Raw genomic sequence first — 15,589 nt, forward strand, 5'->3', positions numbered from 1 at the left:
AAAGGGCGTATTCTATACTTCCTGCACAAGACAAAGGCAACATTTTACTAGAAATATTTAATAACCCCCTCCCATCCTTTTCAGGCCTTTCCTGAATGTTCCCCATTAGTGCGAACATTAAATTAACTGTAAGGCTTATTGTCTGGAGACATTAAAGACTGTGTGCTTTTGTACAATGTGTAGATTTCTACCTGGGTTTTCAACCAGAGGATTATGATCTTTTCTTCAAAATGCAAGTCTTGGTAACAGCACAAAATGAGACAAAGGTTTTACAAAAAGACATTGAAGCATCACCATAAGACTTAAAATCCAACAAAATGAATGGTTGTGCAAATCCCGATATTCGAGTGTGACTGGGAGATGTAAACATGCAGTGAGCAGGCAATTACCATATGGGCGCTATCTTCAATATTGAAATGACTGAAGGAATTAAGAACCACATAGGGTTCAGGTTACTCTCTGTAGCTCCCAGGATGTTAACTCTGTATGATATTGAAAATATGTAAGCATTGTGCTGGGTATTTTGGCACCTAATCTCTCTAAATTCCATATTTCCTGATAAGACTCTGGTATTGGGAAATAGATTTGAATAAGATTTGTAACTTAATATTGCATGATTTCAGGAAAGTTCAGTTGATATGATAGACAGGAAGCTCCAAAGACTGAACAGCAAGAATCTTTTACTTTTATTAAGTGTCCGAACAGGTTGTTAGTGAAATGGATGGACTGACAAAAAGAAAAAAAAGCACAGGCCTGAATCAATTGAGAATTTGGGAGCGTCTTTATTAGCCGGCGGCTGTCTCATGGCAAACCCAGAGGAGGCAGCCCCGAACAAGGTGTGTGTGTGCCTTTTAAGCATTTCTGCACTTCCTGGTACAGCCTTGACAGCAAATATATCTCCAAGTTGCTGCTAGGCAAGGGGGCACAACAGAGAGTAGGCTCCTAGGCAAAGGGGCACAACAGAGAGGGGGGCTACTAGGGGCTGCTAGGCAAAGGGGCACAACAGAGAGTGGCTGCCACAACAAAGAGGGGGGCTACTAGGCACTGCTAGGCAAGGGGGCACAACAGAAAGTGGCTGGGCCCAACCCTGCCTAGAAACTCAACAGACAACCCAGGGGTTCCAGGGGGGGAAATAATGTCCACTTCAGTTAGTAACCCAAAGACAGAAGCTGCATTTCTGCCAAATTTGTAACCTGTAAAATTGCTTTAAAATATTCTTATGGAAGCTTCGTTAGACTTATTCATCAAGCCTATATGTTGGCTAGTTATGTATGTTATTTGCCCTAGGTCTTGTCTCTACTTTTTGCTTCCAAGGCAATAATATAGACAGCTCAACTTTACTGAATGCAACACGTGTTTCTATGACCATCTGAGTCTTTGAAACGCAGCCGCATTTTAGGACGATATTTCTCCAAGTAAAGAAGTTGCTTGCTGTTAAAGGCTCCACGACGTTTTTGTCTGATGAATGGCACTACATCTTCATACTTCATTCCTCTTTCGATTAGTGCAAGAGCAACGAGCACTGGAGATCTCCCAAGACCTGCAGTGCAGTGAACAGCAATGTAGCAGCCAGGTTCTTCACGATATTTAGTTTTCACTAGGTTTAGCCAGTCATCAACAATCTGTTTGGATGGTGGTGCTCCATCATCAAATGGCCAATCCAGAACCTGGATTCCTTCTTTCTCCAAGAGGGTTGTGTCATAAGTAGCTTCACATACTCTTACAACTGTGGTAACTCCATACTTCTTGAGTTCCTCTATAAATTTGTTTAAGGCTGCATTGGTTGGATTGTGTGTAATAAGGAACCTCATCTTCTTGTAGGTGATTTCTACAGGAGCTGGGTGGTTCACTTGAGCCATGTCAATTCAGTTAAAAAGCACTCAATAAGATTATGGAAGGATTTAAAAATTTGAACACAGAAGTAACATAAAGAAACTGAAGTGTCCTTCACTATACTCCACTTGAAATTCTCAGTGCTTTAAGTATGAAGTTGAGAGCAGCAATGGGAAATGAAGTGAACCTCCTAACAAGAAGCAGCAATTTTTCAGTCCAATAATACTGAGGCAAAAGAAAGGCAGTGCACTGAAGTTTACCCCATCCAGGTCAGAACTCTTGTAAAATACTCTGCTGGTTTCAATTCAACACTTTGTGTCCAGGTTGACTCCTCTTAAGGGGGCTTCTTGGTGGAGCAGTAATGAATTTCTGCAGTTCACTTGTCTGCACAGAGGTCCTGCTGTGCCTGGCAGTAGTCTCCACTGCCCTTTAGAAACTCCATACATGTGTGACCAAGAACACCACAGAACTGCTCTCTTCTTACTCCAAGTCAGGATCCTCATTTAACCAGCTGTTTGTGTTGGTGCAGGCTCCGCGGTGATTCCCAGCTGAGACACATGGATGCAGCTAGAGAAACCGTCCCTGGGCAACCCAGCCACCACTGACCTGCCTTTTATACCCACCACCAACCTGCCTTTTATAAAAAGCAGGAGGAGTTCACACTTCTCCAGAGTGTGAAGCCCTACTAAGTAGTCTTAATACTTAACACTTAGTTAACTTAGTAAAGCTTAGTAAGAACTGATTCTTAGCACTTAGTACTTAACATTTAAACACTAACCTTAATTTGCTTCAGTTGTAGTTCCAGGTACCTGCCTATCAGCTACTGCTGCCTCTCAGTTTATTGTGTAATAAGGAAGGCTTGAATGACTTTCTGACAGCTGTATATCAAGCAAGCGAGCCCAGAAAGTTATGTGTAAATTGAATTTTTTCGTATTGAATTACATTTTAAATTAAATTCAACTCAGTTTGATTCAACATACATTAAGAACTGATTGTATCAGAAATTATGAATATAAATCATCTTTTTATAGTACAATTGAAAAGGTCTTCTAGTTCCATTTCTTCTACTTATTAGATGGGTGACTTTGGGCAATTCTCTTCCCTCTCTGTGCCTTGATTTCTTCATCTGTAAACTTGGAACACTAATATTTGGGCTGTAGCACAGAAATTATTAAGAAGAAAGTATCAACCTTAAGATGTTACGTAAATTTCATCCATTATCACCCACTCTGGTGCCTTCATTTTGCAGATGAGAAAACTGTGGCGAGAGGCTTAAAGTGAATCACAGTTAGTGGAAGGGATGGAATCTAGGACTCTTGACACCTCCCCCTCTCCCCAATATTTCCCTTCCTTGAGGTGAGCTTATTATTTACAGGAAAAAGGTTTGCAAATCAATTACTGATGCCTCCCACTATCAGTTGTAAATCTGCCTTTTAAAAAAAATATTAGGTCTATGATATGTGCAGGTACACTTCTCAGATCAGTGCGTTTAGTCATTAAATACCATTCATCTTTTTCCAGATGCCCTTGGTTTGGGGGTATTTGTATTTTGCTGTCAATGTGATATTGCTGTTCCAAACCAGCATGATTCAGCCGCATGTTATTGCCAAATCCAGTGGCCTTTGGCAGTACTCATCCCTTTTAACCATTTTTTTCTGACATTTGATGCCATGGATCATTTTCTTTTAGATAGTTTCTTCTTGCCTTCTGTGATACTGTTGTATTTGTTGACAAATTTATTGTATTTGTCTTTTTACCTTTTTGACTCTGCCTTCTCATTTTCTTTGCTTACTCACTAAACATAGGTGCCCTCCCAAGCTTCTCTCCTTGGTCTTTTTTCTCTTTTCTCTGTTACTTGCTTTGATGATTCACCCATGCCTTTAATTATCACTTCCTTATCAGCAACAATCAAATTTATAGCTTCACCTTTGCATCTCTTCCACATTAGACCATTATTTCTAATGGCCAGTGCTGCTTGGCTCCAGCCCAGTTCTCTTCTCAGATATGCAACATGGAAGAAATTCTCTTCCCCTCAAGCTTTCTGACCCCCAATCTCCTCAACTTCCTAGAATCTCAGAGTTTGAATGGACTTTGGAGGCTGTGTTTTACGCTTTAGACAACAAATTGTCATCTAGCCCTTCCCAGAAGACCTCTCTGGTGAGGTGGAACCCATGGCCTGCTGAGACAACTTTTTGAATAGCTCTTGTTGTTGGAAAAAAAAAATCTTATAATCTGAGCCTGTATCTGCGTTGTATCTCTGAAGTGTCTAGCATTGCTGTTAGACCCCAAAATTTGGAGAGCATTTGAATCTTCCCTCAACTTCCCAGGCCCCCTCCAATAGAATATGAATTTCAGGAGGGCAGGGGCTGATTCATTCTCATCTTTGTACCCCCAGCACTTCAAATCATTCCTGGAATGGAGTAAGTAATTACTACTAATTGTACAGAACAATGACAAGTTCCAGATCTTGAACAGATTGAGAAAGGAGAATTCCTAATTCTGAGTAATTGCAAGGACAGGTCACTTGCTGTTTCCCTTTTCACTGTGCTACATGTTTCTCCATGGAGGCAGCAGTACTGCCAGCTGTTTTGTCCCTTTTCTTTCAAGATTAAGGTTTATCTTGTACAAGTTTGGAAATAAGGAGCTACTTTAGAAGTAAGAAGCTACTTTAGCAGTAAGGAGCTACTTTAGAAGTAAGGCCAACTCCTGATTTTTATGAGAGTATTAACTTCCTCCACTTTCACTGGTTACCCACTCCCCATCCTAGGGGCTCCCTATATTCATGCTGAATTAATTGTAGACACCCAGTTGGCACCACCCAGAGGAGCTCAAAACTGCTGAGCTCCAGAGATCTGCCAGCCTTAGCCTCCCCAGTAACATGTGATACCATGTCTGGCTATTTTCTCTTTTCTTTTAATTCTTGTTGACATTTTCTGTTGATCTTTATTTCTGAATATATCTATTCTCCGTCTCCAAATCAATGAGCCACCCCTTGTAACAACAACAAAAAATTTTTGAATGAGGTGAAAGACGCACTTCAAAAAACCAACCAAGCCATCTGACAGCATATGCAATGTACCCTAACCACAGTCCCCCACCTCTGCAAGGGAGGTAATGCATGACATTTTAACAAGCCTAAAATTAAAACTCTTTAGCTCCCTTTTGAGGTGGGCCATGGTATTCTTCTATGCCAGGCCATGCAAGTGGGGCATGAAGAGCCTGGAGGTTTTGAAGGCAACAAGGATCTGAAGGCAAATTGCTTTCTGCCTTTGAAACCTAAATGCTGAGTTCTCTAGAATTAAACAGAAAGGCAGGGAGAGGGGAAAGAATAAAAAAATGAAAACTCAAGCAGCAATGAAAAGCAAGACCTGTATGGTTTTCTCAGAACACTGTAATCCTTTAGAGGAACTCACATTTCCACATTTCCATAGTTTTTTACAGTTGGCAAAGTTCTTTCCTCCCACTTTCTGAAGGAAAAATATTAGACAATATAATTACTCCCATTTAAGAAATGAACAAACTGATACTGAAAGAGATGAAATGACTTGTTTCTGATATTTTTGACAGTGGATGGCAGAGCCAGTACTCTGCCCAAGGCCCAAACCTCTTCCACATAGTCTGCAGAAGAAAGCATAGGGAGAGCTACCCAGATAAACTAATAGTCCATAGACTACCCAAGTGAGTTTTCTTGGGGCTTTTTCTGAAATAAGCTTGAGGTTGAGTCTTTGCTCTTTAATATTGCAAAAGAAATCTTTGCATTTGTTTTCCTGTGTGTTTTTAAAATTTTCCTGAGGATTGTCTCATCAAAACGTAATTTTTATTTCATCCATGGATGATTTTGTGAGTATTCTGAATAAGAGTGGGAAGGGTCCTCAGAGACCCTGTAGTTCAACTCCTTCCTTTTACAGACAAGGAAACAGTGATCCAGAGAAGGGTCATTTTACAGTAAGGCAAAGAATCGACTGTTTTTCTCAACTTTTGAGTATTCATTATGAGATACTTAAAAAATGTTATGCTAAATTTATAATGAAGATGTTGCTTTTTTTTTCTTTTAATTAAGTTCCTCGTTCAGTGTTTTGAAACAGTGAGGGTGCATATTTTCGCCACATGTGTGGCCTGAATTGCTCCCAAGTTTAGTTTTGGCCAGTATGATCCTATGGGGAGTTATAAAAATAAATAGTAAAAAGGAAACTGGGGGGGGAGGGGCAGCAAAAACTTAACGAATGTGTTCTCATTATTTCACATGAGATTTGTTGTGTGTCTGAGTAATTGCCCTCTAAGGCTTAATTCTATACATATTTCAAAATTTCTAATCAATTATAAATCAAAATTAAATGTAATTTTAATGGGATGTTTTATCATGTAGCCAGATATCTAGTTTAACTATATCAACTATGATTGTTTTATACTGTAAATATGAAAATGTAAACTGTAGCTTATATTGACATTAACTAAATTACTAAGAGTTTATAATTTGTATAAAAAAAAGAATTAGCCTCATTTTCATCTTTCATGAACTAGAAAGTTCTCCTATGATATAGATGATCCCTCAAGTACCCCCTGGGTCTGGTTTTCTGTGGTTCCCATTTCTGACACTGGGTATGAAGAGTTCTTCTAACTCCAGTGTTTTTCCTTGTATTTCTAAAATTCCATGTTCTTGAGTAAGCCCTTCCATCTTAGATTCTCTGCAGTGTTCTACAATTATTTGGAAAGAAGTTGTCTTTTCCTAACTTTTTTCTAGATAACATTCCTTTTCCCCCTTCTTCTGTTTTCAGCCTATTCCAATATTCACCAAAAATGTTTAAGCCTGGGAAGACACTATCTAATAAAAGCTAGTGAATATGTAATCATCCTACATCTTTCTTAAAGGAAAAAAGCTCATCAATTATTTAAAAAAATTAAAATCAGAAAACATATTGTGGTCTTTTATGCCCATATCAGTCAAAAGTAATAAAAAACCTTTTAAACCCTCAAGAGGAAATAAACACAATTATTTAGGTGAAGCTGGAACTCTAGAAATTTTCAAGAAAATGGAATATTAAGGAAAAGTGGTTTGAAACAGTATCAGTCTTAACTATTCTGATGGTAAATCTGTTGGTCTACCAATATAGTTGTATCATTATTATTAATTTTTTTTTACTAGGAAATGCTTATTGAAAGCATAAATGAGCATAGTTGTGGAATTGGGAGAAGTGGTCATTTGATCCCTATTTGAATCAAGTATACAGGTGATTTATAGAGATTTTTGTAGCTTACGTGTAGATATTTCCAATTTTCCCTGGGCCAGTGGCGTTCCTCTTCATCTGGTGCCAGTAAAAGATACCACACAGAAAACCTCTTCTTGCTCATTCTATGGATCCATTGTGCAGAGCTATGGAGAAGGAGTGCAAAGGATAGCAGCTGAGCCAGATAAAACCTACCTGGAGCCTGAGAGAGAAGGGTTTTTTGGTTTCTAGTCACATATGAGATCACTGAGGGACAGCACTCTGAATAATCTCCCTAAAACTATGGTTTGCTAAAAATAACCAAATTCCAGAAATGGTGCTAAGACAACAGATGGGCACAGCATCATTCGGTTCTGATATCTGGTATATGTTGTGTTGATGGATCCATATGAAAATGGAAATGTATTGTTTTGGTGTCATGTTGGTGAGGTTTTCTTACCATCTCTTGAGAGAATATAGAATTGCAGGATCTCAGAGTTGAGAGACCACAGAGCTCAACTAATCCCAGTCCCTCCCTGAGCACATATTCCCTCCATGTCCCTGGTATGTGTTCTGCTTAAAGAGGTTACTTTGCTGTCTCTCCTTTTCTGAAGTGTCTACCACCCTCCTGCTGCCCCCTAAAAAAACAAAACAAAAGAAATATTGTCCTTCTTTAAGAATCAACTTAAGCCTCCCTTGCTACTTTTGTCAATTAGTATTCTTCAGGTATTTGTTAAGCACTTGCTTTGTGCCATGCACATCCATCATCATCATCATCCTCCTCCTCATCATCATCACCTTGATAATAATAACAATAATAATAGTTAATATAAAACACTTATTATGTACCGGGCCCTTATGCTAAGTGCTTTACAATTTATTATCTCATTTGATCCTCACAACCCTGTTATTCTCCCCATTTTACAGATGAGAAAATGGAGGCAAAAAGATCTTTAATCTCTTTAACCTCACAGAGCTACTAAATCTCTGAGTTCTGAACCCAGGTCTTTCTGAGATCAAATTCATTACTATTTCCCATATGCTACATAGATGAAGAAAACAATGGGAACCGGCACAGACAGACACTATTCCTTCTTCTGCGTCATCAAAATTAATCAAATTATCCTCTTCCTCATTATTATCACTTATGTAGCACCATAAAGTTTGCAAAGAGCTTTAGACATGTTAACTCATTTGGTCCTCAAAACATTCCTGCTGTGGGACAGGTGCTGTCATCATTCCCATTTTATAGCTGAGAGAACTGAGACTGTGAGAGATAAAGTGAATTGCCCAGGGACAAACAGCTAGTAAATGCCTGGGTGGGGATTTGAACTTGACTCTTTCTTACTCCAAGTTCTATGCTGTTGGTATTATTTTGCACTGGACTTGTGATTTCAGTGAGAAAGTAGCCTCCTACTGAGACAACTCTTCTTACAAAGCAAATGACCATCTACTCTGGAACATATATTCTTAGAAAGTGGCCACTGACGCTGAGAAATTGACTTGCGAAGGGTTCATGTAGCCAGGATGGGTTAGAGGCGCCCTTGACCCCAGGTCCTTTTTATTCCATATTGCCCTCTCTATCCATTATATCAGTAATGTCAAACTCAAACAGAAACAGATCCCCATGGGCCACATATTGAGTTAGAAAACCACAAATTAATGTTGTCTGTGTTGTATTGCATTTTTATTTGTTTTATTAAATATTTCCCAATCACATTTTAATCTGATTCTTGCAGCACATGGGAATTTTGTGGGAACATCACAGTCAACACCATGCTATGCAGAATTATATCAGGTCTAAATGTGTTATCATTGTATATGTCTGTGCTTAGCAGGGACGAACATCACCAGATCTAGCCATGTGACTTCTAGGATCATGGGATTTAGAGTTGGAAGGAACTTTAGAGGTCATCTAGTTCAACCAACTCAATTTACAAAGGAGGAAATGGAAGGCCAGAACATTTAAGCTACTTGCTGTGGTTCACAAAGGAGGAGTTGAGATGGAGCCTCTCAGTTTCCTGATTTCAAATTCAGGACTCTTTCCACTATGTCACCCTGCCTTACTTATCTGTAGGCCCAGTTATTCCCCCAAAATGATTTAGTCATTTAGAAAAGAATTTTTAATATGTCATAAGACTGAATACCTGATGCCCATTAAATTGTTAATCTGTTTTCCAGCATAAGCCTCCACTTTGGATATCCAGTCTGAGTAAATTACTTATCCAGATGCCTTGAGAATTACCTTCCCTTCATCCTAGTTGGTTTTATCATTCATTTAACAAATATTAAGGGCCCACTTTGTGTAGCATTATGTTAGGGACCGCTGTGAGCCTTGACTTCATGGAGTCTGAAGAAATAAACACATAGCTGAACTATACAAGACTAGAGTAAATAGAGAGTGGGGTGCAGGGAAAAGTGCTGGATCTAAATTGAAAAGCTCTGAGTTCAAACTGCTGCTACTTATTGCCTTTAGATGCTTAGTCAATCAGTAAGTATTAAGCTCCTACTGGTTGCCAGGCATAGTGCTAAGTACTGGGGATACAAATGAAGGCACAAGACAGCTCCCCTGGAAAGCTCACAGTCTAATGGGGAGACAAAATGCAAACAAGCCACAAGCCAGAAAAATAGGAAAGTTAAGAGAGAGAAAGCACAAGAAGTAAGAGGGATGGGGAAACGTCTCCTGCAGAAGTAGAGATTAGTATTACTTCACAAGCTTTCTTTGAAGAATGTTTTAACTTGTGGTGTGTGGTTATTGTTCAATACAGTGCTACAAAAGTTCCAAGGACCAGCAACCCCATATGGAACTGCCACTGCATGGATGTAGCATCACCTATATTCCCAAAGACAGCAAGAAGAAAAAGCATGAGCTGAAGATCACACATCAAGGCACGGATGCCCTCGTCCTAGCTGTTCAGAGCAAAGAGCAAGCAGAGCAGTGGCTCAAGGTACGATGGACCTTCCTATTTTACGAATCGTTACAATCTCCATGGTCCTCCTGTCTACAGGATATTGAACTTATATTCAATTCAGTCCACACTTAGAAAGCACCTACTGTGTGCCAGGCTGGATGCTAAGAGCTAGAGATACAAGTAAAAAAAAAAAGAAAGGATAGTCCCTTCTCTCAAGGTGCTTATAATCAAATGCTTGAATTAATATATTCTGTGGAAAGAGGAAAGGATAGCCCCTGAACATTTTGAGGGTTACACTGGTAATTTCAGAACCTTTAGATAAACAAGCAGAAAGTGACCTCTAGTTTTCTTGGAAAGCTCTTCTATGGAAGACTTGTGGAAAACCAGGGACTAGGATGGCATAGAATGATGGGGGGAGGAAGGAGAGGGTTGGGTTTAAACCAATAGAAGGATTACCCCTACTGTCCAGAGTACAGTCTTTGCTTGGGTCCGGGGTGCATTTTCGTCATTGATTCTCTAGCTTTACCTTCTGGCTTTGTCAGAGATGTTAAGATATGAAGGTATTTGACCAATCTGGCATCTATTTTCCCCCTTAACTTTTCTCTCCTTCTTGTTCACCTTCTAAATTCATGAGTGTTAATCTACCTTTCATATCGAGAGGTACCATTTCCTATTAAGAGGCAAATATAAATGTGACTGAGCTTAAAAATAAAAGTGTGAGCAGCCAAGAATTTCCTTTAAAATAGAAGAAAAATGCAGCTAAATCCAGTTATGCTTGTAGTTATCTCCTTTTGAAGGTTGCTCTGCCAATTGCCATCAAATATAAAAATACTTTTTTAAATTAGTACCCGAAAGACATTATGTACCCTATAGTGTGACCACATGTGTGCATGTGGTTAATTTTTGAACCTACCAATGGAGGAACATAGAATTCTAGCCTTAGAGCTGGTCATCTGTTCCCACTTCCTTTTTAAATTTTTTAACAGATGAGGAAAGAACAGTCTAGAGAGGTTAAATGATTTGCCTAGGTTCCCATAGCTGGTAGTTAATGTCTGAGATGGGATCTGAATCCACATTTTCTTAACTGCTGATTCTACTTTTCTGTCTGGCATATCACACTTCCTCTTGTACTTCTGCATTGTATTTATTACATACTTACTATGTACAAGGTCTCGCAAGGTGATGGGAAATCACATGCTAGCTATGATAATAGGACCTGGTTTCAAGGAGTTTACAATTTAAAGGTAAGAGTAGACAATAAGATTTAGGCAGGAATAAGTAAGAGGGGGAATATTTTAGTGGAAAGCAAATTGACTTTAGGATGAGGACACAAGTGTTTGAACTATAACTCAGTAGATTTATTCAGTTTAGTTTTGTAAGCTGTCCAGAGAGGGAGAGATTATTTTCTACAGGGGGATAAATCAATCAAAAAGCTGTTATCAAATGCTATGAGGCATGTGGTTTTGTGCTAAATTCTGGGCATACAGTAGCAAAGTAGAAATAATTTCTGCCCTCAAAGCACTTAGATTTGGGGGAGATCACATCTACACATATCTTTATATACAGCATACATTCTGTATAAGACAAAGACAAAATAGTTTTTGTCTAAGAGGTGCACTAACAGCTGGGGGGACTGGGAAAGGTTTCATGGAGTTGGACTGAGCTTTGAAGGGAGCTAGGAATTCCAAGAAGTGTAGATGAAGGGGGAGTATTTGTTGGGCAGGCGAAACTTTTGGGACCAGTCACTTCCCCTCTATGGCCTACAACTGTAAAATGAGGGGTTTGGACCAGATTTTCTCCAGGGACCAGTAGGTCCCTCCTAGCTGTGAGATAGTCAGTCTGAAGGAACAAGAGAACTTCACTTGAAGATATATGAGAAATTTGAGGAGGAAGATGTCACTTTCACTTAGGTATTAGGCAACCAGGACTTTGACAAGGAAGTTCTGCCTCCAACGGACCTTAAAGATCATGATCAATAAATGGAGATTGGGGGAGAGCTCATTCTAGGGTCAGGTACCAAAGGTACCAAGAGAAGGCAGGGTGAGAATCAACCAATGAAAAAGTATTTACTAAGCATGTATGGCTAATATCCTACTGTGCTAAGCTCTGGCAATGCATAGTCACAGAATGAGATAGAGGAGAGCTCAAGTTTACTTAGAATATAGAATACCTAAGAGGTACTAATATGAGATGAGTAGGAAGAGTGGTCAGAATCATATCATGGAGGACCTTTGCTGTGATAAAGATCATAATTATTCTTGATTTAATGTAGGAAATGGGGAGCTATAGAAGGTTTTTTGGTGGGTGGAGGATAGCTCAATTTGTCTGGAATGTAAACTACATAAAAGAAAATAATTTGAGATAAGATTGGGGCAGTAAAGTGTGAGGCTTGGAGCCAGGAAGATTCATTTTCCTGAGTTCAAATCTGGTCTCAAATACTTATTAGTTGTGTGATCCTTGGCAAGTCACTTAACCCGTTTGCCTCAGTTTCCTCATCTGTAAAATGAACTGGAGAAGGCAATGGCAAACCACTCCAGTATTTTTGCCCAAAAAAACCAATACCTAAAGAGTCAAATACAACTGAAAAGACTAATTAGCAACATGGGGTAAGGTTAGAGAAGGCAGGACAGAATTAATCATGGAAAACTTGTACTCTAATGTTGTGATAAAGGGCATACTTTATTTGAGATAGGTTCTAGAAAGTTTTTGAGTAGAAGTGTCAGGTTATCAGGCAGGTGTGCTTAAAAAAAAAGATGACCTTGAAAACATTGTGAAGAATGAATTAGAAAGGAGGTAGCATGGAGACAGGGACACTAACTAAGAGGCTGTATACATGATTGGGCATGCCTATCAGTCCTGGTATTGGGGAAACTGAGGTGGGTGGTTCTCTTGAGTTCAAAAGTGTTGAGCTCCATTTAGATGAAAGCTAATTGGATATCCATACTAAGTGCATCCCCAATATATGAGCCCCCAGACAAATGAACATAGGTCGGGAATGAGAGCAGCTAAAAGCTTCCATGTCAGTCGACTATTTTGATAGTGTGGGGTCTGAATGAAGAAAGAGATGTAGTAGAAAAATGGGACAGAAGTGATGGATGTGGCAACAGATAACATGTAGGGGTTTGGCTAGAAAGTGGCACATATGAAGGGACATATATTAAATAAACCAGGAAAGGCATGTTAGAACCAAATTTCCAAATACCTGAAATGCCTAGAGAATGAATTTGAATTTTATCCAGTAACAACAAAAGCAAAAATTGATAACATATTGAGACCTTTGACAACCTTCCTAAGGAAGAGGTGAAGGCACATTAGAACATCATTGAATTTAAAGCTGGAATGGACAGTAGAATTCTTTCATTTGGAGGCCCAGGCAAACCAAACCTTAGAGAGGTTATGTGACTTTGTTTTTATCACACAGCCTATGTCAGAAGCAGAATTGAAACCCAACTCTTCCTTACTCCAAGGGTAGCATTGCTTTACTTGGTCATACTATCTCTCTGTTGAACAACCCCATCCACTCACAGGTCTATTCCTTTGATTGAAAGTCTAATCCTTTTTTTTTTTTTTCAATTCTCATTCAGATACCAGCTTGCTGAATATATTATGTCTTTAAGCAAACAAACAAGTAGCTCATAGAAGGTCATTTTATTGGATCATGAAGCCTTGTGACTTAGTTGATAAATAGCATTAACGCAAAGACTTGAAGAGAAAACTACAAAAAGCATTGAAACTTTAAATGCTTCCCAAGAGAAGGCGTTTCTCCCTTTTTAGCTCCCCAGACGGGAGTTTATTATAGACCTGGGGCACGTTGCTAATTGTAGGATGTCGAACAAATTTCTGAACAGAGTATTAATGGTTTCTAGGAATGTTCTTTTCAGTGTTTCTTAATCCTTCTGAAGAGGGAACAAATTCTCCTTTGTAAGGAGTTTCAGGTGAGGGCAGAGGGCTCTCAATCCTGGGCCTCAGTTTCTCCTTTTGTGAGATGAGGGAACTAGATTGGATGACCTAAAGTCTTTTCCGTTCTTACGTATTGGGGCTGTGGTATACTAGTATGAATTGTTTACATTACCAAGCAACTAGATGGCAGAGGGTAAAAGTGTGCTGGACTTGGCTGGGCAGGAACACCCGAGTTCAAATGTAGCCTTACACACTTCTTAGATATATGTGACCTTGGGCAAGTCACTTTAACTTTCAACCTCAGTTTTCTTCTCTGCAAAATATAAATAAAGAAACAAACAAATAAATAAATACAGAAGTAAAATAATAGCAACTATCCCGTAGGGTGGTTGTGAGGAATAAATGAGATAATATTTGCGAAACTTTTCACAAATCTTAAAGTGACATATCATATTTTCATAGTGTGATTTATGTTTTTATTCATGTTAATCCTGGGATAACGTCAGGACGAGCAGTATTTTTTTGGACCATTTTACAGATAAGAGGCAAAGTGATATTATAATGTCATTGAATATAAAGCTAAAAGAGACAATAGAGTCCCCCCATTTTGTGCCCAGAGCAATTTGACCACAGTTACACAGTTTAGGACTTAAACTGGGGCTTATTCCTCTTTTGTTACTTTGTGAAATGTTTTCCTTATTTGCAGATATCAGAATTAAAAATGAACTTTCTTACTAGACTTAGTTTCCCTAACTTCCTTCAATACTCAGCTCCTACCTTCTTTTTTGGAAGGCAGTCGGAGTTAAATGACTTGCCCAGAGTCACATAGCCCTCAAGCGTCTGAGGACACTTTTGAACTCAAGTCCTTCTGACTCCAGCGCCTGTGCTCTATCCACTGCACCACCTACCTGCTCCAGATCTCGCCTTCTACAGGAGGCTTTTCCTGGTTTCCCCTGGGACTAATGCCTTCCCTTCGAAGATTACCTTCCATTTACTCTCTCACTATTATTAAGGACTTCCTATATGCCAGGCACTGTGCTAAGCCCTGAAGGTAAAAAGAAAGGTAGCAATTGTCCCTCTCCCTCAAGGAGCACCCATTCTAACCAAAGGAGACAACATATAAGTAACCAGTTCCATAAAATGTGTGTGGGACAAGTGGTGCACAAAGCCCCTTCTCACCAACTTTTTAGGACAAATCTAATGGGAGAAAGGAAGAGACCCTGAGTCACATAGGCAAGGCTTCATGGGTAATAGAATGAATTTCCTCTGGAGTACGTGAGCCAGGGGGACAAAATAAAACTATCATCTGGCAGCTTACTATTTTAATCAATTATTTGGGCTAATTAGATACTAAGTTCGCTTATACTCCTTTAGCAAGTAGAGACAAGTTTTATCTGTGCCTCTATGTTTCACTGCTTTGTGTGGGTTGGTTGCCCCATTCCAGTTACGGCTCTGCCCAAAAGTGAATTGTGAAGCAAACAGGATCCTGATGAACTGGAAGTTCCATTCAGTGGAAATCTAACTTATTTAGAGAAATGTTAAACCCTATAAAATAACTAAAAAATAAAACCATTGTTTCAATTCAGTGGCTGCCAGTGGTGTACAGAACACCATGCTATTTTTATGTATTTTAAAAAATAATACATGGGTAACACCCCAGTGGCGTAATAGGGACCAGAGGCAGTACAGGGACAGAATAGGGAATTTTGGCTTGAAGAAACTCCTCTACCAACATAGGTT

At 39.2% G+C, this 15,589-nt stretch overlaps 1 protein-coding gene and 1 pseudogene across 7 annotated transcripts in view; one reads left to right on the forward strand and one right to left on the reverse strand.

Annotated features, from left to right (window-relative positions):
* AFAP1 (actin filament associated protein 1) overlaps window positions 1–15,589 on the forward strand; it is a 236,082-nt gene that overhangs the window by 121,986 nt on the left and 98,507 nt on the right. For all 7 annotated transcript variants that reach the window (XM_072620155.1, XM_072620152.1, XM_072620157.1 and 4 more), the window contains one exon: window positions 9,806–9,985. In XM_072620155.1, coding sequence (XP_072476256.1) covers window positions 9,806–9,985 — 180 coding nt within the window. The remainder of the gene's footprint in view (window positions 1–9,805; window positions 9,986–15,589) is intronic.
* Window positions 1,301–1,859, reverse strand: LOC140511145 (protein tyrosine phosphatase type IVA 1 pseudogene; annotated as a pseudogene).

Source organism: Notamacropus eugenii, chromosome 6, assembly GCF_028372415.1.
Source record: "Notamacropus eugenii isolate mMacEug1 chromosome 6, mMacEug1.pri_v2, whole genome shotgun sequence".
Classification (NCBI taxonomy): Eukaryota; Metazoa; Chordata; class Mammalia; order Diprotodontia; family Macropodidae; genus Notamacropus; species Notamacropus eugenii.